This window comes from Antedon bifida, chromosome 2 (genome assembly GCF_963402885.1).
Source record: "Antedon bifida chromosome 2, ecAntBifi1.1, whole genome shotgun sequence".
NCBI lineage: Eukaryota > Metazoa > Echinodermata > Crinoidea > Comatulida > Antedonidae > Antedon > Antedon bifida.
The window spans coordinates 34,843,199-34,870,391 of record NC_136227.1 but is presented as its reverse complement, the minus strand read 5'-3'; the positions used below and the strand labels follow the sequence as shown (position 1 = coordinate 34,870,391).

Sequence of the window (27,193 nt, the reverse complement as noted above, 5' to 3'; positions counted from 1 at the left end):
ATTATAAAGTGTGCGGTATACACCGTGCACGTAGGCCTATATTAGTTCTGAAAAAAACTGACGTGAGTTTCGATCAGTATTATGCTTTGATCGTCCCATCCATAGATATTATAATCGTCCTTAGGAGCGAGGAGTAGTGTTTTCTGATTCTCCTGAGGTCGATCAAAGTATAATTTTATTTGATTGAAACGTCGAGAAACTTAACAATCATTCATTTCAGAACAACGGTATATATACGCGTGGTTTACAGTTACTGCAAAACTTTATAAAAACATTTGATTTCTTCATGCAAACCTTAAAAAAATCTCATATTCTTCCATTGTCTTTCTTTGTCCAGTCGGCATTTATCATCTTATACCTTTTACATATTTGATAGTGTTTTTTATGCTAAAACATGGCATCTTTACCGTCATCATGATGACTCAGCATTATCGCATCGTCACTGCGCCGGCAATATTACAAAACAATTGTTGTTGTATTGTATTTAAATGCTGGGTAGGAAAAAAATAAACGAATTGAGTTATATTTTGATATCGAAATAGTGATGAAAAATTAAATTGGTAAAATAAATTATTTTTCAAAAACTGTCTCATTGTCCGTTGAAGGCGCTCTTTGGTTTTTTTTATTTAAAACGAGTAGAGCAGGTGGAAATGGTTTGGTGGTATCAATTCACACAGCGCGGCGTTTATGAATAATATAAAAGGTGTAGGCCTAGCCTGTTCTTCAGAGCCACAAAACTTAGGTAAGCTGTTTTTCTGTTTTGGTATTACGCTAGGCCTACTGGTGCCTGCCTGGCACCTAACTAACGTGACAATTATCACACAGATTCATCACACACAGCCAGCCAGCCAGCAGGGTGTAGGCCTACCACACTCTTTTCTCCCCTAGCTAGGCCTAGCCCACAAACAACTCTGGAGAGTCGGAGGAGGGAAGTGTGAATTCTACTTTTAACTAGCCTAGTTTAGTAGTCTACTACTAGGCCTAGGCCTAATTAACGTAGGTGACCTCAATGTCTGATCAGAATTGTCTTCATCTTCTCACAGCAGGATGACAGTGCGTGACATACGTGAAGATTACAGCTGCTACACACAAACAATGGAGTTATTAAATACCTCCACCACGACCATGTAGACCTACATATACCTCCATGTACAGAGACAGAACTACTGTCGTCTAGATGGCTGTTGACAGGTAAGCACTCGTAGATACAGAGTAAGGAAAAATGTTTTTGCCAATTTGTAAATGTAAATTATAGTGAATGCACAATTAATGGCCAGTTGATATAGACATTTCATTCATTCAGATTTTAGCAGCCACTAGGCCTACTGCATGTATGCTGTATTATTACGTTTCTGTGGTTTTTTTTAAGAATGAGTGCAAGAATGTTTTTACTGATAGACAATATGTAAATATTTCAGAATACGTCAGAGTAAAGAGAAAACTTAATTCAGTTGGAAAATGTGTTTGTCTTAATTTTTACACGTCCAAGTGATGACTATCTTTTTTAATACAATAATATCAGTTGGACTTGTAGCAGGCCACAGACCATGTTTTGTTTTGTTTTGTTTTTTCATAATAATAGCAGCCATGAATCATGTTAATTTGTTTTTCAATGATTACAAAATATTGTAAGATTGTTTTCTTTCCCAGATTAGTAATTTTAGCAATGATCCTGATTATTTCATCTTTCTGCTTTCAACAAGAGCTGGTGGGTTAGGCATCAACTTGACAACAGCTGACACAGTCACTATATATGACATTGATTGGGTAAGTTAAATAAATAATTACTACATTTTATTACAGCGTGATCAATAATCTGCCATACGATTTACACACAGAGTGTCATATGTAAAGAAGTATTTGTGCTGAGTGAAGTTGAGCCTAACCTAAATTGATTCTACCCAGCTTATATTTCACATACCAACTTAAGTCTGTTCATAACCTAGTCTTACCTACCACTTTCACTGTTTGGAACACACCATCATGTTTATAGAAATATCCTAACATGTTTATAATGAATTTATAGCAGTGCAAATTTGCCTCCAACTTTATACAAGCTATTTAAATAATAAGGTGGTAAGATAAATTTTTTTGTATTCAACTATGTTTATTTTAGAGAACTGAAGACGTACCAATCTGCCAACAGACTTCTACTTACTGGTACCCCACTTCAAAACAACCTGTCTGAGTTGTGGTCTATGCTAAGCTTCTTACTACCAGAAGTGTTTGATAATCTACAAACGTAAGTATTAATTGTTATCAATTTGGATCCGGTCCTGCTCCAGTTGAGGATCGCAACAAATTGTCTGTCGTATTAGCATTAGCGACTTCATTCATCAATTAGCGTTTTCATGACGCGTCATGCAGCTACACGCATATCAAGGAAAAAGATTGGCACATGGCGCGTCGTGAAAACAAAACACAGTGCGACATGATTTTTGTTTTCCGGAACCGGAGCAGGTGTGAAAGGCAAACATGTCAATCACTGCCCACAATTTTCCAAGCAATTTCCCTGTATAAGAACAAAGCTGCTGTGGATATAAATTTCTTTTATCTTATTTTTCAGGTTTGAATCCTGGTTTGATTTTAATTCATTTTCAAGTAACGAAGATGAAGAAGGAGAGAGAACAACATGTTATATCCATGATGCACCAGGTACTGCCAACAAATCAGTTAACAGTTTCTTAGATCAAAAACGAAGGGAACGGTAATTGCTCCATCTATCAGACCGAACGTTAAATCGATCAATTATAGTTCCGATGAGAATGGAACAGATTATACTGGGCTTAAATGCATGCACAGATTAATGTTGATATTTTCTGTGCATAATTTTATTCTGTATTAAAACTGTTTGTATCTTATAGATCTTGACGCCATTTTTATTACGACGCTTAAAGACAGATGTTGACCTGACAATACCTCTAAAGAAAGAGATCATTGTAAACGCACCAACGACGAGTATTCAACAAGAATTCTACGCATCAACTCTAGACAGGTCAATTATTGATAAGGTCAAACCCAAGGTAAGAACAGTGCATCACGTGCCATGGCTCTGTTATAATCAACCTAGCTGCCTACAAGCCAGAGTGTTAGTTAACATGAAATTAGAAACACATGCTAAAATAAATGAGGCGTGATTCTGCAGCTGAGAAATTGCAGTAAGAATTAACCAATGATTGGTTGATAACTAAAAGTTAAAAAATCGAGTCCTGAGTGCCACACTTTCTATAGTTTGTTTAGCTGCCTTATGTTATTAAGTTCCAAACTATTGAAATGTATATAAAAAGAATGTTGTTGTCACCTGCCATCCTTTTGTTCCACAGAAAAAAGAAGAGGTAACATTGACCCCAAAAGGTCGACCCAAGAGAGGATGCTCTAAAAAGGTTGACTACTCCATTGTATTTAATGAAAATGAGGAATCTGATGATGTTGAAGATTGGTACAAAAAGATTAAAGACACATTTGCCAAGTGAGTTTACAATAGTTGTAGTAGAGAAGTCTAGGCGTGAGTACCAACAAGTTAAGATTGAATGGGAAAAATATTTTGTTGTAATCAGGTGGCATGGGGTTTTAGGTGGGTGCCTTGTTGAAATTCGTCTTAGTAGTATGGTGTTGGTTAGTGTTATATCTTATAATATCCTGTAGTCTGAACAGATGCTTAGCACTTATTTTGTAAGAGGGTGTCCCTGTCCACCTCCACCAGTACAACATCCATGAGTACATTACTTTATGCCCCTTTTATTATTTATTTCAGAGAAGCGACTGCACCTGGTGAGAGGGTGTCCCTGTCCACCTCCACCAGTACAACATCCATGAGTACATTACTTTATACCCCTTTTATTATTTGTTTCAGAGAACCAACTGCACCAGGTGAGACCCCGTCAAATACAGAATCAGTAGTTAATATTAAGCTTCAAAACATTGTAATGCAACTAAGAAAATGCTGTAACCATCCTTACGTACTGGAATATCCACTTGACCCGGTCACGCAACAGTTCAAAGTTGACGAGGATCTTGTCAAGTCATGCGGAAAGCTTTTAGTGTTGGAGAGAATGTTACCTGAACTAAAGAAGCGTGGACACAAGGTATCAATCTTAAATATTCATGTTAGTTTAAAAGAATGTAATAAGTTAATGAAATTGGCAATTGGCACCAGCTTATTTTTTAAAAACATCTGAATTATATGTCTGTTTGTCTGTAGGTCCTGATCTTATCCCAGATGACCTCAATGTCTGATATGTTTGTTTGTTTGTCTGTAGGTCCTCATCTATTCCCAGATGACCTCAATGTCTGATATGTTTGTTTGTTTGTCTGTAGGTCCTCGTCTTTTCCCAGATGAACTCAATGTCTGATATGTTTGTCTATAGGTCCTCATCTTTTCCCAGATGACCTCAATGCTTGACATACTTGAAGATTACTGCCACTTAAGAAACCACAACTAGATGGCAGCATGGCTTTTGCTGAGAGACAACAACAGGTAAGCACCCGCATGGTGAAGAAGAAGAAATTTAGAATTATTTGGAAGAACTTGTAAATATAAATGATACTGAATTAAGTTGATACACACATTCTGATTTTAGCAACTACTGCTGTATTACGTTAATTAGTATTATGAATGTTTTTACTGAGAAAAGATGGAAAATGTGTTTGTCTTAATTTTTACCAAATGTCCACCTAATGCTAATTATCTTTATTATCAGTTGCTTGTAGCAGCCACAAATCATGTTTGTTTGTCTCAATTATTCAAATTTAGTGGAAGAAAGTTGTGCTATTATCTTTCTCAGATTAGTAATTTCAGCAATGATCCTGATTATTTCATCTTTCTGCTTTCAACAAGAGCTGGTGGGTTAGGCATCAACTTGACAACAGCTGACACAGTCATTATATATGACAGTGATTGGGTAAGTTAAATAAATAATTATTACATTTTATTACAGCGTGATCAATAATCTGCCATACGATTTACACACTGAGTGCAATATGCTTTTTTGCTGCGCACTTTTTGCACTCAAGTGCATGATAGTGAAAAAATAAAGAGCGCACACGTGACTCATTTCAACGCGTCTGATTGGCTACATCGTTGAACCCATGTTATAATAATTAGTCACAGGCTTGTGGTGTAATGTTTGTTTTAGTGTAGTGACTTTCAATACATTGTAAAGTAGCATTTATAGTTGTATTATAGAATCCACAGTCAGATCTACAAGCCCAAGATAGATGCCACAGAATTGGTCAAGAAAAGCCAGTGATTGTGTACAGGTTAGTGACCATTAACACCATTGACCAGAAGATAGTGGAGAGCAGTCTTTCACACCTCCCTAAAAACCCTTCTGAACAATAAACGCCTGTGGCGTTTATTCAAATAAATACGTTAAATTATTCATATTGTTTTATAGACTTCTACAGTAGTATGCAAACTTCCAGGCATTGCTTGTTCTCATTCATTTCAAAAATTCATTTTTTTTTTAGGTAAATTCAAAGGCAGTAAAACTATGGTGAGAGACTCAAAAGCTGTGATGGATCCCATGGAACTACTAAAAGTGTTACGCTCCACTGATCACTCTGGCATTATCAAAAACTGTAAAGAACAAGTCATCAGCGACGCAGATCTTGAGCTCCTATTGGATCGCAGCGACCTTGTTGGGAATAATGCGGGAAAGAAATTGAAACCAGTAAAGGAGAATCAAGATATCCACATAAAATCCATGGCTCCTGGCTTTAAATTTACTACAGTACTGGGTTCACATACTGTATACCCAATATTGCACAAATTGAAATCTGGGATTGTTAATGGTATTTATGACATTTATTTCTATGCAAGTAGTTACTGTTGTTTTCTGCACAGCACAGTGTTCATGTTTAAACTATTGTTAACACCAAGTGTTATTACAAGTCAGCACAGTGTTCTGGTTTAAACTATTGTTAACACCAAGTGTTATTACAAGTCAGCACAGTGTTCAGGTTTAAACTATTGTTAACACCAAGTGTTATTACAAGCCAGCACAGTGTTGAGGTTTAAACTATTGTTAACACCAAGTGTTATTACAAGCCAGCACAGTGTTCAGGTTCAAACTATTGTTAACACCAAGTGTTATTACAAGTCAGCACAGTGTTCAGGTTTATACTATTGTTAACACCAAGTGTTGTTACAAGTCAGCACAGTGTTCAGGTTTATACTATTGTTAACACCAAGTGTTATTACAAGTCAACACAGTGTTCAGGTTTATACTATTGTTAACACCAAGTGTTGTTACAAGTCAGCACAGTGTTCAGGTTTAAACTATTGTTAACACCAAGTGTTATTACAAGTCAGCACAGTGTTCAGGTTTAAACTATTGTTAACACCAAGTGTTATTACAAGTCAACACAGTGTTCAGGTTTATACTATTGTTAACACCAAGTGTTGTTACAAGTCAGCACAGTGTTCAGGTTTAAACTATTGTTAACACCAAGTGTTATTACAAGTCAGCACAGTGTTCAGGTTTAAACTATTGTTAACACCAAGTGTTATTACAAGTCAACACAGTGTTCAGGTTTAAACTATTGTTAACACCAACTGTTATTACTCTTACAACAAAAGAAAATCAAAGACTGTACACAAATATATCACAAAATTAAGTAGAACCTTTAATTATTCCAATCTATAAATGGTAATCCATAACTTATCAACTTTAAATTTATTTTATACAGAATTATATTTCACTATTTCTACATCATATAGAAAAAATATTTCTACATCAAAAAATATATTTAAAAACACAGCAATGAAACTAAATGCAAAATTCATTGATATCAAACTATATTAAATAATGTTATCATTGTTTGATTTTTGTCATTTTTAGTTTTACAAATTCTACTACAACTTTGTTCTGTTGTTGTTACTGTGCCAAAGACATCTCATAATGTGTTTATTTGTTAATATAATTTCTAATTACGTTTTCATTTAATAAAACTGCTTTTGATAACAAATTACGTTTCATCATTATGTTCATGTTATGTTTTGTAGTTTCAAGTTGTACCACTGTACTTTTAGTATTTAACCATCCAACCTAATTATAAAGAGTTGTATTAATTACATTTAATATAATATTATCACATAATTACTTTAAAACACGCACAACCAATTCTAAACAATATATCAAGTAAAAAACATTGCATTATTTTAAAAGAATCATTTTCATTAAATATGGCAGCACAGCTTATAAAGATTATAATGAATAAGAAACAAACATTCTTGTTTATCTGCATGCTACATCTGTTAATAATTATTACTTCCGTTGCTAGTGTGCCGCGTGCGGAAATACGCGCGCGCGCTCCGTCGATAAAGGTAAGTATGTCAAAATAAAATGTTTAAAAACATTGTATAATGTTTTAGATTATCATATTGATTTAATCTACTATACGATTTATATATAAAAGGTCGTTTTTATATTGAATACAAATTTAATGTTAGAATTGCAATTATTTGCGATATTAAAAATTGACACCTGCTTGCTGCGAGATTTAAAAATATGTCTGTTATATAGTAGAAGTAACATACGTTATCAGTGAAAACTAAAGATGAATAAATGTAATATTTCTTATTGAACACTTTTCAGACACGTGACGAATGACGTCAGCTGATAGATTGCAATCCAACATGTAAAGCACCCTCAGCTCAGGACACATAATGAGAAATGAAGACATTGTATTAACATCAATGTTGTGAAGTTTACTATCACGGATAATGAGATGACGTAATGCTAATTGAACTTGTTTGAGAGAACATTCTGATACAAAGTCATTAAATACATCACGTGATAGATTCCAAATCCCAACACCGTAACATTTATCTTGAATGCCTAAAATGTGTGCAATAACTCTTCCCTTTCGCTCCAATGCCATCTTACAACAAAAGGCATTGACACTATCACGATGATCATATAGCATACAATACAATTGCATAATTAGACGTATGAAATGCCCGTCACATTGTACACCTGGACTAATGTAATCAATAAACATTCTTATGGAGGTAGATATATCATCCAAATGATTATTTATTTCTAAATCTTTGCTTGTCATGTAATTAATTAATTCATTTACCACAGCATCTTTATGTTGTTTTTTAACAAAGTTTAAATTTCTCAACAGATAGCGATATGTTGACAAACTATTTGTAACCCAGTGCTTGAGGAAACCGCCAGCTTTATCACCAAGGAAACCAATTGCAAACTCTCTCGCTCTGTGTAAATGCTCACTCTCTCGTATCACCTTCCACTCATCATCATCCAATGGTGTAAGTACATCTAAGCACTCATTCTCCATACCTTCACTTTCACATAATTTGCACAAGTAAAATCCCACCAATGACTCTACTATCAACTTGTGAGGAGGCATAAAAATGTTATCAAAATTCGATTTTGAAATTGGTGCTTCTTCATAAACGAACCCGAGTTTCACGGACATATCAACCAAATCTTTATTCGTATGTTTATCATTCAAATCTTTCATGTTTATTGAAAGTTGATTTACTTTCAAGCTATCATACATACATTTTCCCAACAAAATCATAGCATGTACATATTTTGCTGGTGTTTCTTCAAATTTAGAAAGCATGGCGAATTGGTTTTGTTTGTTGAACTGATTTAAAATATTACGAAATATTTCTTTAAAAAGTTCAGCTTTATCTGTAGGAAGGCTTTGACTGTCTTGCCATAGCAAACAGATTGAACAAAGCAGCATGGGATTTTTGCACATTGCATACACTTCAGGATGTTTTCTCCCCCTAGCCCAATAAGTGTCAATATCCAATTCGTTTCGAAGGGATTTTCCTAATTGTGGTTCTCCAAAAAACTCAAAATGTTTGTCAATATACTTTCCTATGCTCTCTTTGTTAAATCCATTAACTCTTACATGTACGTCACATGCTTCTACGAATTTATCTATGTTTTCTGATCGTGATGTGAGTATTACGGTACTGTTTTTTAAGTTGTTCTTTTTGAAAAGACTAAATACGTTTGGATTATTAAATCGCAATTCATCTAACCCATCTAGAAGCAGTACAAATCTATCGTCATGTTTCATTATGAATTTCTTAATTAACCGTGGGTCCTCTGGGAGATCTGTTACTAAATTAAAATCTTTCATATCAATTTGCTTTACAATCATATCTAAGATGTTGTCATCTATGTCTAAATCCCGCACACTTAAAAGAAATACAATTTTACCGTCAAATGATTTAATTGATTGAGTAGGCCTATCCATAGCCCAGTTGTATGATAAATGCCTTAATATAGTAGTTTTACCTATCCCACCCTCCCCATCTATAAGAGCTCTACATCCAGGTTTGGAGCTGATAACATCTACCACTTCTGTTAATGTTGTTGGTTTGCAGTCTTCATTATTTTTAGCTTCTTTGCGTAGTTCCAAATCAGTGAACATCTGTGAAATGTCAACACTGTATCTATCACGCATTGTTGCTGGTGTAAATTTACTGGCCTGGCCGCACAAATTCTTTTGTCTTAGAAGCAGATATTCTTCAATCTTGTCTAGATGCGAAGAAAAATGGCAACAACAATATTTAGTAAAATAAATTTTATTTAATAAGGGCCTTGCAATTTCTAGTATTTGTAATGTAATACAATAAGTAGTGCTGGAGCCGCGCCGAAGTACTAAACCAAGTAAATAATATAGAGGGCGACAAACACAATTTATTATCAATCAGAAAGAAGAAAACTCTGTTAAACGACTGGTGGTCGCCTGCAAATCGTAACAACCGTTAAATGTAGAGCAATAAATCCACCGCTTAAACCTCCAGCTGTCCATAGCAACTACATTTAGCTATGAGGCAATTTTGTTACTCCATTAACTACAGTAGATGGTGTTTTTGTTTTTTTTTATTTACTACATAAGATGTTGATGTTTCAATATTAGTAGCTAGCTGGAGGTTTTAAAGCTGATTTTTTACTGTTTACGACATTAGCGTTGTATAACACGCATGTATTCATTTTTTTGTAGGTGAAATAAAAAATGAGTTAAAGATTTTTCAGGCATCTCAGTACAACTTTTGTTCTTAATACGAAAGAAATAACAAATAACAGAAATAATAGAAAATGCGTTCAAAAATGATAGTTTTTACATTTAATTTTAATAGGAAAAGTTAAAATTGTGATTAAATTTGCCTTTATTAAAATTGAACACTCGTGTACGAATTAATTCAATTTAAAACCTTGTCATTTATCCTATATTAAAATTAACTGGTAATTATCGTTGAGCTGCTGTTTAAAACACACGTTTGCAATATTAAATATAATTGATGTTACATATTCTATTCTTTGGTCTTTCGTGAAAAGAGGTAAAGGAGTGTGACGTGTTGTTGTTTTTTTTTAAATTTTTAAATACCATGCATGTATGTTATTAGGTTAAAAGGCTATTTGTTGCGTAAGATGTTTATGATTGAAACTGAATTCACAATTCTCTACGTCACAATCACATTTATTTATGATTATCCTTAATTTTATGCCAAATGGTATGATACAATTGTGATAGGCCTTAATTAATGCTGTATCCATGAAAATGAAAGGGATTATAGAGGGCGACAAGCAGAATATAGCATTAATCAGAACGACATTTTAATGTTATTTGAACTGAGATGATTGTAACTACAGTACATGAAATATTACGGTGAATTACTATTTTTTAATTTGATTACAAAATCTCATCAATTGTTGTTTTTATTATTATTATGAAGACATTTTATTCTCAAATTAATTATGATTAAATGAGCAAAATTAAATTAAGTGGATGTGATTTTATTATTCATTCAATCTTTTATGTCGTAATCTCTGGACCATAGAAAGTTAAATTACATATAAATTTAGACAGTACTAATTACTACTACTCATCTCATGTTTTTAATGCATTAAAAATGTTTGATTGTTACAGAAATGTAGTATGAGGCCAAGTATTCACTTTCACCAAAATTATACGGTACATTATTAGTAACTAACCTGTTTCTGATTTAACTTCTTTTGGCATTCCTTGTTTTTCATTACTACTGGTTGCCACTTGACCTGTTTAATAAATGACGTATAAAACCTGAATTTAGGCTACAATGATATCCTATACCGGTACTAAAAATATCAATTATTGCATTAATTCAACACAAATATTTTTCATTGTATATACAAAATAATAATAATTAACATAACAAAACAGCAGCAATGTATTAACATGCACCTTCAGTCGGCGGACATGGATTAATGTTGTCAGACTGTTTTTTTATTTACCAAATTAATGTTTTTTACGCTTTTCGCACAACATACCTTCAGTCAGAGGTGTTACTTTTGATTCCAGTCCAACTTGTCTTAAATTGTTAATGAATTCTTCAATTTTTTCTTCACAGATTAGTTTTCTCTCTTCCAAATCCAGAATCATACTCCAGGCATCTTTGTAATTCTTTAACGCACTACCATTGTACAATGCATCGATTCTGTCCACATCAGCCTGTCTAAGTCCATTTCCGAAAGCTACAATTTGTAGTCGATATCGAGTGAACTTAGTAATTTCTTGAACATTGAGAAAAGAATGTTTGAGACGATCTATGACACCAAACTGTTCAGTTACTTTTATTGTGTCGTATAGCAATATACGATTGTCTGAACTTAAACGTCCATTTGTCCTTAATTCCTGTAGTAAGTGTATTGTCTTGGTGGCGCTGTCTATGTTCGTTACTGCAATCAAATCTTGGTACAAAACTTTCAGCTTTGTGACGAGATTACGTTCATCATACCAAGTTGAAACATTTACTAAATCCAGATCAAAATCTATAAAATGGTGAAAACAGAACAATTTAAAAAAGTGTATTATTATTTAATGCAACACTAGGATTACTGTATATAATCATACAGTATATGTAAAGCGGACCAATCTTTTTTTATGTCGGTACTTATTATATTATACTAATATGTTTATAATATTGTATTAAGTCTTTATGAGTGAATACATTATCAGTGTACCTGTTGCCATTTTTTAATCTTCTGTCTTCATTTCTGAAAAATAAGTGTTAAATCGGATCATAATGATTCACAAATATATCTACTTCCGATAGGCTATGATGTATACTTATGAAGTGATGATTGTTTCATACTAAGTTCAATGTAACGATAACATCAATGATTGAACTGTCTGCAGTTTGTTTATAGTCGATTAGTGTGGTGCATCCGGGCAATTTATATAATGTTCTTTAAGTCTTGCTACCCGCCGCGCGTACTATAGGATTATGTTGGACAGGTTGGCAAACTAAACATGTCATGATTAACACGCGTACTATAGGATTATTTTGGACAGGTTGGCAAACTAAACATGTCATGATTAACACGCGTACTATAGGATTATGTTGGACAGGTTGGCAAACTAAACATGTCATGATTAACACGCGTACTATAGGATTATTTTGGACAGGTTGGCAAACTAAACATGTCATGAGTAACTTCACACATTAATTGAATATTAGTCAAAACTAAACGAATTTACTGTATTACACTAGCATGTTAAAATATAAAAAAAAATATTAAGATAAGTATTGTATCTGATTTGTTTATTGTGATGTCACATTCTGAATTGAGAGATGAGAAATTGTGTGCTTGTCCTTAATGGTGTACAGTTTAATTAACAGGAACAGGTCATATTCGATCCACAACCACATACTCGCTCCCTCCCATTAAACGTAAAAATAACTATAGTAAGCCTCCTATAAATGGGGTCCTAGTAAATTTAATATTATTGTAGTTGGCGGTGTAGTATTGCGCTTACGTAAGAGGAGTGAACACCCGCTACATTTAGGATTATGATCAGGTTCGGTAATCACCCGAGGATTATGATCAGGTTCGGCAATCAGCCAAGGATTATGATCAGTTTGGCAATCAGCCGAGGATTATGATCAGGTTCGGCAATCAGCCGAGGATTATGATCAGGTTCGGCAATCAGCCGAGGATTATGATCAGGTTCGGCAATCACCCGAGGATTATGATCAGGTTCGGCAATCACCCGAAGATTATGATCAGGTTCGGCAATCACCCGAGGATTATGATCAGGTTCGGCAATCACTGGCAAAATGAGATTAAATGTTACCCTTGTATAGAACCGGACTTAAATATAAAAAACATACATAGGTATTATAATTATCTTATAATAGGATATTAATTATGGAATTCTTCAGAGAACTCGCTGTTTGTTGACGATTATGTGTGGCACACAGAATAGTACGTTCAGTGATATTAACAAGACATTACCACAACCCACACTCTCCTCATAAGCATAACCATCAGAATTATACTTAAATTTAATATATTTAATAAATTTAATATATTTTTGTAGATTTTTAATGTTGTGAATATTTTAGTGAATAATTGTGCAATATTGCCACCTATACTAAAAGATAATAATAATAATCAAATAAAGAACAGTGCAGATAGGTTTTAGTATATTATAATGTAAATTTTTCGTTTTTTTAAAATTAAAGTGCAATTGTATTTTCCAAAATTTTGTATATATTTTAAGATTCTTAATATTGTAAATTTTAGTGAATAATTGTGAAATTTTGTAATTGTATTTTCAGAATTTATTATTGTAGTTTTATAGATTTCATTTCAATATTTTTTATTGTAATACAAACGTTATTAGCTATGTGCTATTGTTTTTGTAATTTTATATATACCGTAATAAATAAATAAATAAATAAATATTCTAATATTATTGTTCCGAACTATATAATGAAATATTGTAAACTTACAAATTGGCTTAATACTGGACTGTAACTGGATCTCGTATCTGGACTATCAATATACTGATACAGTCAAATGTGACGATTTGTACCACCAACTGCGCCACTCCCTTTGACGTCAACTACTGTGTAATTATTATTCATAACCCATGTATATGTAGCTGCTATATTGACTTTGGCCGTGGCGTCACAAAACTTTTCCACGGTCCAACTGTCTTTCTGTTGAAACACAATGTACACGATTATATCGGCAGCGTCGTACGACGTCTATAAATATCCAATTCAAAATTCCATAGAAAGTATTTTTAGAAAATTACCTAGAATCTTTTTAAGTAATATTTAAAAACTGCAAAATGAATGTTATTGAAACACCTAAACAAGTGAATTGGATTAAATACTAAAAGAAATGAGAATTCACATTTTTGTATAAATATAGACGGCAATAAATGTTTTAAAACTTGTACTATATCTAATCATTTTAATAACTATTTTTGTAATATTGCTTCTGATCTGGTATCTGAACTCCCTTTGTTCAATAATTCATATACTAACTCTAAATATATTTAATCATTTTACACCTCTTATATCTATTTTTTTTTTTTTTTTTTTTAGCTTTTTAAATTTATACTAACAAATATCTTTTTATTAATATTATAATCATAACAATAAATATTTTAAAAATATATATAAAATAATATTTATCGCATAATATACAGTCTAGGATAATTAAATTATATACAAAATCATTACACCCAACTACTATCTTCATCTCCTTATACGGAACATCATTTGAATAATAGAACAAGAACAAGTCACACATCTACACATAATCAAACATCGTATACTCTATCTCTAACAATATTTCAATCTTCTATCGACTACTGTAAAGCCGAAGTATAGTCGTTATCTCGGGACCGTTCTATGGTTACCACCACGTAGGCATCAAGGCAGGGAGGTATAATACCTCCCTGATCAAGGCTTCTATGAATGGATGACGAGTTAGGCGCAGGAACGCTAGTAGACCAAACCCAGACTCCAGTACCGTTTTGATTACGATCAATCGGGAAATAACCTCATGACGTTGTATTGATAACACTTTACCCCAACATTACAATGTACTCACAGGGCAGTATTTTAGGCCCGCTTCTTTTTATTTGTTATATTATCGATGTGTCTATTTGTATTGATAATGATTGCAAACTATTATTATATGCCAACGACAGTGCCTTATTGGTGGCTCATCGTGATCCAATATACATTTCACATTAACTAGGTCATGGTATGGAATTATGTTACAAGTGGTAGTTCAAAATAAGTTGTCCATGCACCCACAAAAAACAGAACATTTTATTATCATACTATTAACGATTGGAATAATCTTCTTTTAAACATAAAAGGTATAAAAACACCCAATGAGTATAAAATGTTAAAAAGCTTTATGTTAGTAATGTGCATAGCCAGACTGATGTATTGTGAACTGTTGTTATATTTTTGTGAATGTTTCTATGTTTTTGTTATAAGGACCCCATTGAATAGCTTAGCTCTATGGGTAATCCTTGGTATGTTGATTGTGTTGATTAAAATTGCAATTTGTGATTTTTCTGGTAGATATATTGATGATTTTACCCAAACACACAAATATAAATTGCAAAAGAACTATCAATTATTCCAATATTCATTTGAAAGCAACTGCACCCTTTTAGGTCAACTTTAATATCACGATCACATGCCGCTATTGACTTTGGCCGTGACGTCACAAAAGCTGTTCCACGGTTTAGTGCAGGTCTTTCTGTAGATGCACAATAGGATTACTGAAGTCTATACTTATTCACTCAAAATTACACAGAAACTATTTTTAGAAAAACACACAGAACCCTCGGTTTAAATGTATAAGAGGATAAATACATGTAATATAATTTTTAAATAAAAGGTTTGCTTCTAAAAATAATGCAAACTTTATATAAACATTTGATTTCTTCATGCAAACCTTCAAACAATTCTCATATTCTTCCATTGTCTTTCTTTGTCCAGTCGGCATTCATCATTTTTATACCTTTTACATTTGATATTGTTTTTATGCTATGCTGTTGCATCTTTGTACCGTCCTCATGATGACTCAGCATTATTGCATCGTCACTGTGCCGACAATATTACAAAACAATTGTTGTTGCATTGTATTTAATGCTGGTTGAACAAAAAATAAACGAATTGGGTTATATTTTGACACGTCATCGATCGACATAGTGAGGAAAAATTAAATTGGTAAAATAAATTATTTTTCAAAAACTAGTACGGTCTCATGTTGTCCGTTGAAGGCGCTCTTTGGTTTCTATAGAGCAGGTGGTTAATGGTTTGGTATCAATCCACACAGCGCGGCCTTTATGAATAATAATTAATATAAAAGGTGTAGGAGGCCTAGGCCTAGGCCGTTTGTAGTTTCTTCTAAGACACACAAAACTTAGGTAAGCTGGGTGTTTATAGTTTGTTTCTTATTTGGTATTGCGCTAGACTCTACTGGCCTGGCACCTAACTAACGTGACAATTATGAACTCATCAATTATCCCTCCGCCACCACACTTTTCTCCCTTTTCTAGCCCACAAAAACTGGAGAGTCAGAGTGTGAATTCGAACTAGCCTAGGCTAGTTTAGTAGCCTACTACTATCTAGGCCTGGCCCTATACCTAGATGACCTCATGAAATGTCTGATCTAAATTTTCCTCCTCTTCTCACAGCAGGATGACAGTGCGTGACATACATGAAGACAGCTGCTACACAGACCATAGAGTTGTTATTATATTATAATAATATACCTCCAATACGACCATGTAGACCTACAGATTATAGATACCTCCTTGTGTACATAGACAGAACTACTGTCGTCTAGATGGCTGTTGATAGGTAAGCACTCATGGATACAGAGTAAAGAAACAACTATATGTTGTTTTTACCAATTTGTAAATGTGAATTATAGTGAATGCACAATGAAGAATGGCCAGTTGATATAGACATTTCACATTCTGATTTTAGCAGCAACTAGGCCTACTGCATGCTGTATTATTACGTTTCTGTTTTTTTTTTTTAAGAATGAGTGCAAGAATGTTCTTACTGATAGACAACATGTAAGCATTCAAGAATACGACAGAGTAAAGAGAAAACTTAATTCAGTTGGCAAATGTGTTTGTCTTAAGTTTTACACGTCCAAAAGCAATTAAGAATAATTATCTTTTTAATACAATATATCAGTTATATATATTTGTTTTTCAATGATTAAAAATTAGTGGAAGAAAGTTGTGTTACTATCTTTGTCAGATTAGTTATTTCAGGAATTATCCTGATTATTTTATCTTTCTGCTTTCAACAAGAGCTGGTGGGTTAGGCATCAACTTGACAACAGCTGACATAGTCACTATATATGACAGTGATTGGGTAAGTTAAATAAATAATTACTACATTTTATTACAGCGTGATCAATAATCTGCCATACGATTTACACACAGAGTGTCATATGTAAAGAAGTATTTGTGCTGAGTGAAGTTGAGTCTAATCTAATTCTACCCAGCTTATATTTCACATACCAACTTAAGTCTGTTCTTAACCTAGTCTTACCTACCAGTTTCACTGTTTGGAAACCACCATCATGTTTAGAGAAATATCCTAACATGTTCGTAATAAATTTATAGCAGTACAACTTAGCCTCCAACTTGATACAAGCTATTTAAATTATAAGGTGGTAAGATAAATTGTTTGATTTTGTATGCAACTATGTTTATTTTAGAGAACTGAAGACGTACCAATCTGCCAACAGACTTCTACTTACTGGTACCCCACTTCAAAACAACCTGTCTGAGTTGTGGTCTATGCTAAACTTCTTACTACCAGAAGTGTTTGATGATCTACAAACGTAAGTATTAATTGTTATCAATTTGAATCCGGTCCTGCTCCAGTTGAGGTTCGCAACAGATTGTTCGTCATACAGCATTAGTTAATTTTTGTTTTCATGATGCGTCATGCAGTTACATAAGATTGGCACATGGCGTGTTGTGAAAACAAAATGCAACGCAATTTTTATTTTCCGGAGCAGGTGTGAAAGGCAAACATATCAATCACTGCCCACCAAACAATTTCCCTCTGTATAAGAACAAAACGGATATACATTTCCTTTATCTTATTTTTCAGGTTTGAATCCTGGTTTGATTTTAATTCATTTTCAAGTCATGAAGATGAAGAAGCCATTGTAGCTAAGGAGAGAGAACAACATGTTATATCCATGATGCACCAGGTACTGCCAACAAATCAGTTAACAGTTTCTTAGATCAAAAACGAAGGGAACGGTAATTAACAGAGCGAGACGTCATAAACTTTGCTCCGTCTATCGGACCGAACGTTAAATCAACCAATTATAGTCCCGATGAGAACGGAACAGATTATACTGGGCTTTAATGCATGCACAGATTAATGTTGATATTTTCTGTGAGTAATTTTATTCTGTATTAAAACTGTTGGTATCTTATAGATTCTTACGCCATTTTTATTACGACGCTTAAAGACAGATGTTGACCTGACAATACCTCCAAAGAAAGAGATCATTGTAAATGCACCAATGACGAGTATTCAACAAGAATTCTACGCATCAACTCTAGACAGGTCAATTATTGATAAGGTCAAACCCAAGGTAAGAACAGTGCATTATGTGCCATGGCTCTGTTATAATCAACCTAGCTGCCTACAAGCTAGAGTGTTAGTTAACATTAAATTAGAAACACCTGCTAAAATAAATGAGGCGTGATTCTGCAGCTGAGAAATTGCAGTAATAATCAACCAATGATTGGTTGATAACTAAAAGTTAAAAAATCCTGAGTGCCACACTTTCTATAGTTTGTTTAGCTGCCTTATGTTATTAAGTTCCAAACTATTGAAACGTATATAAAAAGAATGTTGTTGTCACCTGCCATCCTTTTGTTCCACAGAAAAAAGAAGAGGTAACATTGACCCCAAAAGGTCGACCCAAGAGAGGATGCTCTAAAAAGGTTGACTACTCCATTGTATTTAATGAAAATGAGGAATCTGATGATGTTGAAGATTGGTACAAAAAGATTAGAGACACATTTGCCAAGTGAGTTTACAGTAGTTGTAGTAGAGAAGTCTAGGCGTAAGTACCAAAAAGTTAAGATTGAATGGGAAAAATATTTTGTTGTAATCAGGTGGCATGGGGTTTTAGGTGGGTGTCTTGTTGAAATTCGTCTTTGTAGTATGGTGTTGGTTAGTGTTATATCTTATAATATCCTGTAGTCTAAACAGATGCTTAGCACCTATTTTGTAAGAGGGTGTCCCTGTCCACCTCCACCAGTACAACATCCATGAGTACATTACTTTATACCCCTTTTATTATTTATTTCAGAGAACCAACTGCACCAGGTGAGACCCCGTCAAATACAGAATCAGTAGTTAATATTAAGCTTCAAAACATTGTAATGCAACTAAGAAAATGCTGTAACCATCCTTACCTACTGGAATATCCACTTGACCCGGTCACGCAACAGTTCAAAGTTGACGAGGATCTTGTCAAGTCATGCGGAAAGCTTTTAGTGTTGGAGAGAATGTTACCTGAACTAAAGAAGCGTGGACACAAGGTATCAATCTTAAATATTCATGTTAGTTTAAAAGAATGTAATAAGTTAATGAAATTGGCAATTGGTTTATAAAAACATCTGAATTATATGTCTGTCTGTCTGTAGGTCCTAATCTTTCCCCAGATGACCTCAATGTCTGATATGTTTGTTTGTAGGTCCTTGTCTTTTCCCAGATGACCTCAATGTCTGGTATGTTTGTCTGTTTGTAGGTCCTCATCTTTCCCCAGATGACCTCAATGTCTGATATGTCTGTCTGTCTGTAGGTCCTCATCTTTCCCCAGATGACCTCAATGTCTGATATGTTTGTCTGTTTGTAGGTCCTCATCTTTCCCCAGATGACCTTAATGTCTGATCTGTTTGGCTGTAGGTCCTCATCTTTTCCCAGATGACATCAATGTCTGATATGCTTGTCTGTTTGTCTGTAGGTCCTCATCTTTTCCCAGATGACCTCAATGCTTGACATACTTGAAGATTACTGCCACTTAAGAAACCACAACTACTGTCGTCTAGATGGCAGCATGGCTTTTGCTGAGAGACAGCAACAGGTAAGCGGGTCATTCCATGTCAGATCACCCAATGGTAAACACCCCACTGACTTGGATTTTAATGAAAATTGGTACAGATAGTAATTAGCCTAAAAAAAGCTTAAATATGAAATTTTACGTAATTCAGACAAACGGATTAAAAGTTACGGGCTGGACAAATTGTGAAAAAAACGCAAAAAATCGTAAAAATGGGTGCGGCCGCCAACTTTCAAATGACCATAAAACAAGAACTACAAGTCCAATTTAAAAAAAATAAACAGTATGGGAAAGGAAATGCTCCAAATATTCCAAATCTGTTATCAGAATTGCAGTAGAAAGTCTTAAAATATATTTGACATTTTGATATATAAATTGACCCCCAGTTTGACCTTGTGGAACGTATATTTTTTTATTGTCATTATTTTTTTTCAAAACTATAAAGTGGTGTTTATAACATATGTAAAATGCTAAGATGTCTTTTACCTCATTTAGAAGATATAGTTATATCATGTTGCCTGGGTTTGTGTTTTGTATCAATCTATGTGTTAATTGATATACCAGGACATGATTACATAATGTCCAGTATTAGCACTGTACTTTAAAATGCCTGGCATTCCATCCAGCCTCAACTATGCTAAAAAGGACCATTTCAACCACATTGGTCACACCTATAGCATTGCTAGTAATATTGTCTCTACACTTCAGTCTCATTCAAGATTTCTCAAACATAATGTAAGTATTTTAAATATTTTAATTTTAAGAAATTATCGGAGAAAGTAATTATAATATAATACACATTTTAGTGAATTATAGGCTTTACTGTAGTCAACAAGAAAATCAGTCCATCCATAATATTTTAACTTTTAATGTTTTTTTTAAAATTCAAGATGGATAATTGCAGCTTTCATGCTGAGGCAAATCAGTGTCATCAGCTAATACATACTCGTAAGATCTCTATACGTGGTGTTATACAGGATGAGAAAGAACTATTGGAGTTAAGAAGCGAAGTTTCCGCTGCAGACATAACAACAATTTGTGGCCATCATGAGCAAGAATTGGTTAAAAAGTACACTATTCGCCAAAGAAAATGCTGTGATCCATACAAACGACACAAAAAATCAGTCTGCAAAGCTTTACGGGTTGTAACAATTGATATGTTTAGCAAATTCTCAAAACCACCGAGACATGTAATTGTTGGTAAAAAGCTGTGTCCTGGCTGCATCACAAAATTAACCACTAAAGATACATCATCGTCTTCAGATGAGTATGAAGATATGATGGCTACTGATACTGAAGGGTTCGCTTCAGACTCGTCTACTCCACAGAAAGACACATCTCTCATTGATGCTAATGCTGTTCTTGTTTCTTTAGAAGAAACTCCAATTAAATTGGGTAAGATTTATATTCTTATTTTTAAGTTAAACATATACAACAATAACATGATACTGAAACTCAAATATTTTAAACTGATAGTAACCCTTTATTATCTAATTTTGTTTAGGTAAACTATCAGAAACATCCAAGAAATCCAGGGGAATAAAGAAATTAGAGGCGGCAACTAAAACACTTAAGCGAAAGTTAGAAGTAAGCTACGATGTTGATTTGAGTTTAAATGAAGACAAGACCAACAAAGATGAAATTAAAGACCTAGGTCTATTTAGACAAATGATGACGGAACTTAAAGAGAAATTCAAATCATCTAAGTCTTATCAAGAGCGTGTTCAAATATTGACTTTGTCGCCATTCACCATCAAACGCACATCTGAAGAATTCCAAACAACAAATTATCTGGTTAAAAAGAGTCGCCAGGTTAAGAAATCTAATGGTATACTTGGGCAATGCAACAAGGGCAAAGGAAAATCATTGTCTGTTGAATTAAAAGCTGAAATTCAGGCGTTTTATGAGCTAGATGACAACAGCAGGATGTGCCCAGGGAAAAAAGAAGTAGTCAAGATTCGGAATGCAAATGGTGAAAAAGTTTCTCACCAGAAAAGGCTTGTATTATTAAATTTAAAAGAGTTATATGCAGAGTGGAAGAAAAATAGTGATACAGCAGTTGGTTTTTCTACCTTTGCTAGTCTACGTCCACCTTGGTGTGTTTTAGCTGGTGCTTCTGGTACCCACTCTGTTTGTGTCTGCAAGTACCATCAAAATCCAAAGCTGATGGTAGCTCCATACTTGAAGGACTCAACTCATGATTTGATGAGTCACGGTGTTTGCTCAGTAGATGAAGAAAAGTGCATGATGGGCCAATGCAAAGAATGTCCTGGTCTTTGTGGAATCAAAGAGTATATTTTAAATCTACCAGAGCTGGAGGATATTGATGAAGTAGAATACAAGCAATGGGTAACAACAGACCGCACAACATTAATAACAGTGAAAAAATCTATTGAAGAATACAGTGATGAGCTAGCTGACCAACTAATGAAGCTAACAAGGCACAGTTACACAGCTAAAGCCCAGGGGGCATTTATGAAATCTCTTAAATTAACATTAAAACCTTTGCAGGAGATTGTACTTCAAGGTGATTTTGCTGAAAATTACGCTTTTGTCATCCAAGATGAAATACAAAGCTTTCACTGGGAAAACAAACAGGCAACACTGCATCCATTTGTAGCATACAGACGCGAGGTGGATGGAAATTTATCTAATTGCAATATTTGTGTCATTAGTGACTCAAGAGAGCACTCAACAACAACAGTGTGGACTTTCCAAAAAATTGTCCTAAGTCATTTAAAGAGTAAATTTGATGAATTAAAGAAGATTCACTACTTTACTGATGGATGCGCAGGTCAATACAAAAATAAGTCAAATTTTATCAATCTATGCAATCACAAACATGATTTTGATTTAGATGCCGAGTGGAACTTTTTCGCCACATCACATGGGAAAAGTGCATGCGATGGAATTGGGGGGACAGTAAAACGACTAGTAACCAAAGAGAGTCTAAAACGTCCATATCATAATCAACTACTAACATCAATAGACATGTTTAATTTCTGTGTTGAAAACATTCCTGGTATCACTTTTTTTCATGTCACATCCGAGGAAATCAAAGAATCTGCGGCTCTACTGGAATCTCGATTTTCTGAAGCCAAAACCATCAAAGGCACCCTTCAACTGCACAGATTTGTACCACAAGAAGATGGTTCTCTTCTGGTATATAAAACAAGTGCACAAAAAGATGAACCAAGGAAAGTAAACGTGACAAGCTGCCCATCAACATCTACTACAATTGCACCAGAAGTTCCACAATATGAAATTTCTCAAAATCATTTTGTGGCGTGTTTGTATGATGGTGTGTGGTGGATTGGAATGGTGGATGAAATATCGGCTGAATTTGGTGACTACTTGATATCATTTATGCATCCTCCTGGTCCTTCAAAACAGTTCCATTGGCCAGATAAACCTGATAAGTGTTGGATTGAAGAATCAAGTGTCCTATGTGTTATTGACGCACCATCACTAACATCATCATCAAGTAGGAATTACAGTATAATAAAACAAGAAGAAGATGCCATATTGACTGCTTTCAACAGGAACTATAACTTTCAATAAAACATTTATAGAGGCAATGTAAAATATAACTGATATAACGTTAAACACTGTTTTTCACATAGAATTTGTTTGATGTGCAATTTTGAAAGCCTATAAAATAGAACTGGAACAAAAGACATCTTAGCTTTATCTAACATTTTACAGGCAAGAAGTGTGAAAATATAAAAATTAATATTTTAACATTATAATTTTTGTTCCACGGGGTCATGGCAAAGGTCAAATGATAGGTCAATAGAACATTTTTAGTGAAATTTATAAGAGTTAAATTCTGATTACAGATTTGGAATACTCCTTGAATGGCCATTAATTTGCTACTTTTTTCATTAAAATCAAACTAGTAGTTTTGAAAATATTCACGTTTTAAAATTGACAATCTTGCGAGATTTTGCTATTTTTCGCGATTTTCGGCCATTTTGAATTGCCCGTAACTTTTCAACGGTTTGTCCGATTTAAACAAAATTTGAAATTTTGAGTTTTTTCATAGTGATTACCATATATTTCAAATTTGATCACAATCTGAGATGGTGAGGTGTAAATTTGCTTTTTTTTTGGGTGATTTGACATGGAATGACCCAAGCACCGGCATGGTGAAGAAGAAATTTAAAATTATTTGGAAGAACTTGTAAATATAAATGATACTGAATTAAGTTGATACACACATTCTGATTTTAGCAACTACTGCTGTATTATGTTAATTAGTATTATGAATGTTTTTACTGAGAAAAGATGGAAAATGTGTTTGTCTTAATTTTTACCAAATGTCCACCTAATGATAATTATCTTTAATATCAGTTGATTGTAGCAGCCACAAATCATGTTTGTTTGTCTCAATTATTCAAAATTAGTGGAAGAAGGTTGTGTTATTATCTTTCTCAGATTAGTAATTTTAGCAATGATCCTGATTATTTCATCTTTCTGCTTTCAACAAGAGCTGGTGGGTTAGGTATCAACTTGACAACAGCTGACACAGTCATTATATATGACAGTGATTGGGTAAGTTAAATAAATAATTACCTACGCCAAGGAGGTTATATTTTCACCACTGTAGTGTGTGTTTGTGTGTGTGTCTGTGAAAAGCCTGGAGGCCACAGTTTTCATCCGATTCTCCCCAAATTTGGCCACAATGATCTATGCCCCAAAAGCTCGGACGAGTTCGACTTTGAGGGGAAAAACTAACAAAAAAACTATTTTACTGCCTAGAGACCACATTTTTATCTGATTCTCCCCAAACTTAGCCACAATGATCAATGACTCATGATATAATTGTGGTTAAATTTTGAAGGGTCAGGGTCAAAGATCAAGATCCACAAATTGAACCAGCGATCTCAACTGTGAGAGGCTTGATACATAACCATTACACCAAACTCTCATCCACAACTTTGTAGTGTGCAGTTTATTAAGGTTTTACACTATTTACACGTAGAACTAATAAAAAATATATATATATATTTTCCGGGGAATTTTACAGTAGGCGGAGGTTTGTACTCTCGGAGTACCCTCTAGTTACTACATTTTATTACAGCGTGAACAATAATCTGCCATACGATTTACACACAGAGTGCAATATGCTTTTTTGCTGCGCACTTTTTGCACTCGAGTGCATGATAGTGAAAAAATAAAGAGCGCACATGTGACTCATTTCGGCGCGTCTGATTGGCTACATCCCTTAACCCATGTTATAATAATTAGTCACAAGCTTGTGGTGTAAATTTTGTTTTAGTGTAGTAACTTTCAATACATTGTAAAGTAGCATTTAAAGTTATATTATAGAATCCACAGTCAGATCTACAAGCCCAAGATAGATGCCACAGAATTGGTCAAGAAAAGCCAGTGATTGTGTACAGGTTAGTGACCATTAACACCATTGACCAGAAGATAGTGGAGAGAGCAGCTGCAAAGAGGAAGCTGGAGAAGATGGTCATTCATCAAGGTCAGTTTTGTCTTTCACACCTCCCTAAAAACCCTCCTGAACAATAAACGCCTGGGGCGTTTTATTCAAATAAATACGTTAAATTAATCATATTGTTTTATACACTTCTACAGTAGTATGTAAACTTCTAGGCATTGATTGTTCTCATTCATTTAAAAAATTCATTATCTTCTTTTGTTCTTTAGGTAAATTCAAAGGCAGTAAAACTATGGTGAGAGACTCAAAAGCTGTGATGGATCCCATGGAACTACTAAAAGTGTTACGCTCCACTGATCACTCTGGCATTATCAAAAACTGTAAAGAACAAGTCATCAGCGACGCCGATCTTGAGCTCCTATTGGATCGCAGCGACCTTGTTGGGAATAACGCGGGAAAGAAATTGAAACCAGTAAAGGAGAATGAAGTGTTTAAGGTTCTGGAATCCTGCGATGAGAATGTCATGGAGTTAAAGATCTCAGCTAGAGAAGGATAACTAAACCTGTCTTCAACAATCTATTGCAAGTTTGATCTCTGCATATTCATTCAATTCTCCATCAAGATATCCACATCAAATCCATAGCTCCTGGCTTTAAATTTACTACAGTACTGGGTTCACATACTGTATACCCAATATTGCACAAATTGAAATCTGGGATTGTTAATGGTATTTATGACATTTATTTCTATGCAAGTAGTTACTGTTGTTTTCTGCACAGCACAGTGTTCAGGTTTAAACTATTGTTAACACCAAGTGTTATTACAAGTCAGCACAGTGTTCAGGTTTAAACTATTGTTAACACCAAGTGTTATTACAAGTTGGCACAGTGTTCAGGTTTAAACTATTGTTAACACCAAGTGTTATTACAAGTCAGCACAGTGTTCAGGTTTAAACTATTGTTAACACCAAGTGTTATTACAAGTCTGCACAGTGTTCAGGTTTAAACTATTGTTAACACCAAGTGTTATTACTCTTACAACATAAAGAAAATCAAAGACTGTACACAAATATTTCTCAACATTAAGTAGAACTTTTAATATAATAACAAAAATGGTAATTCATAATTTATCAACTTTAAATTTATTTTATACAGAATTATATTTCACTATTTCTACATCATATAGAAAAAACAATTCTACTTAAAAAATATTATTTAAAAACACACCAATGAAACTAAATGTAAAAATCATTAAAGTCAAACTATATTATATAATGTCTTCATTGTTTGATTTTTGTAATTTTTAGTTTTACAAATTCTACTACAACTTTGTTCTGTTGTTGTTACTGTGCCAAAGACATCTCATAATGTGTTTATTTGTATTTCTAATTACGTTTTCATTTAATAAAACTGCTTTTGATAACAAATTACGTTTCATCATTATGTTCATGTTATGTTTTATAGTTTCAAGTTGTACCACTTTACTTTTAGTATTTAACCATCCAACCTAATTATAAAGAGTTGTATTAATTACATTTAATATAATATTATCACATAATTACTGTACTTTAAAACACGCACAACCAATTCTATACAATATATCAAGTAAAAAACATTGCATTATTATAAAAGAATAATTTTCATTAAATATGGCAGCACAGCTTATAAAGATTATAATGAATAAGAAACAAACATTCTTGTTTATCTCCATGCTACAGCTGTTAATAATTATTACTTGCGTTGCTAGTGTGCCGCGTGTGGCAGAAGTACGCGCGCGCGCTCCGTCGATGAAGGTAGGTAAGTATGTCAAAATAAAATGTTTAAAAACATTTTATAAAAGCTAATGTTTTAGATTATCATATTGATTTAAT

General features: G+C 33.8%; 3 protein-coding genes and 1 long non-coding RNA gene across 4 annotated transcripts; all 4 read left to right on the top strand.

Annotated features, from left to right (window-relative positions):
- The first annotated feature begins 4,450 nt into the window (after window positions 1-4,450).
- LOC144835667 (lymphoid-specific helicase-like) lies at window positions 4,451-7,033 on the top strand. The gene is made up of 5 exons (XM_078690739.1): window positions 4,451-4,477; window positions 4,785-4,901; window positions 5,186-5,303; window positions 5,470-5,732; window positions 7,007-7,033. Exons 1-5 carry the CDS (start codon window positions 4,451-4,453, stop codon window positions 7,031-7,033), a joined length of 552 nt encoding a protein of 183 aa, XP_078546865.1.
- Window positions 7,034-16,108: 9,075 nt separating this feature from the next.
- LOC144858928 (uncharacterized) lies at window positions 16,109-17,042 on the top strand. Its single transcript, XR_013616682.1, has 3 exons — window positions 16,109-16,227; window positions 16,498-16,663; window positions 16,849-17,042. It is a non-coding gene; the product is annotated as an uncharacterized LOC144858928 (long non-coding RNA).
- A 28-nt stretch (window positions 17,043-17,070) lies between these two features.
- Window positions 17,071-26,689, top strand: LOC144835666 (lymphoid-specific helicase-like). The gene is made up of 10 exons (XM_078690738.1): window positions 17,071-17,191; window positions 17,541-17,666; window positions 17,942-18,044; window positions 18,279-18,437; window positions 18,733-18,878; window positions 19,164-19,395; window positions 19,821-19,940; window positions 24,354-24,470; window positions 25,248-25,407; window positions 25,593-26,689. The coding sequence occupies exons 1-10, from the start codon at window positions 17,178-17,180 to the stop codon at window positions 25,877-25,879; spliced, it is 1,464 nt and encodes a 487-aa protein (XP_078546864.1). The 5' UTR covers window positions 17,071-17,177; the 3' UTR covers window positions 25,880-26,689.
- Window positions 19,953-24,046, top strand: LOC144834810 (uncharacterized). Its single transcript, XM_078689762.1, has 3 exons — window positions 19,953-20,651; window positions 20,807-21,311; window positions 21,421-24,046. Exons 1-3 carry the CDS (start codon window positions 20,523-20,525, stop codon window positions 23,475-23,477), a joined length of 2,691 nt encoding a protein of 896 aa, XP_078545888.1. The 5' UTR covers window positions 19,953-20,522; the 3' UTR covers window positions 23,478-24,046.
- Window positions 26,690-27,193: the final 504 nt, after the last annotated feature.

Coding starts and splice junctions, on each gene's coding strand:
- LOC144835667 (XM_078690739.1), top strand. CDS start 4,451: ATGGCTTTTGCTGAGAGACAACAACAG. Junction 4,478..4,784: donor TTGCTGAGAGACAACAACAG/GTAAGCACCCGC, acceptor TATCTTTCTCAG/ATTAGTAATTTCAGCAATGA. Junction 5,304..5,469: donor CCAGAAGATAGTGGAGAGCA/GTCTTTCACACC, acceptor TTTTTTTTTTAG/GTAAATTCAAAGGCAGTAAA.
- LOC144835666 (XM_078690738.1), top strand. Junction 18,438..18,732: donor TTGATAAGGTCAAACCCAAG/GTAAGAACAGTG, acceptor TTTGTTCCACAG/AAAAAAGAAGAGGTAACATT. Junction 19,941..24,353: donor TTGCTGAGAGACAGCAACAG/GTAAGCGGGTCA, acceptor TATCTTTCTCAG/ATTAGTAATTTTAGCAATGA.
- LOC144834810 (XM_078689762.1), top strand. CDS start 20,523: ATGCCTGGCATTCCATCCAGCCTCAACTATGCTAAAAAGGACCATTTC. Junction 20,652..20,806: donor CAAGATTTCTCAAACATAAT/GTAAGTATTTTA, acceptor TTAAAATTCAAG/ATGGATAATTGCAGCTTTCA. Junction 21,312..21,420: donor AGAAACTCCAATTAAATTGG/GTAAGATTTATA, acceptor AATTTTGTTTAG/GTAAACTATCAGAAACATCC.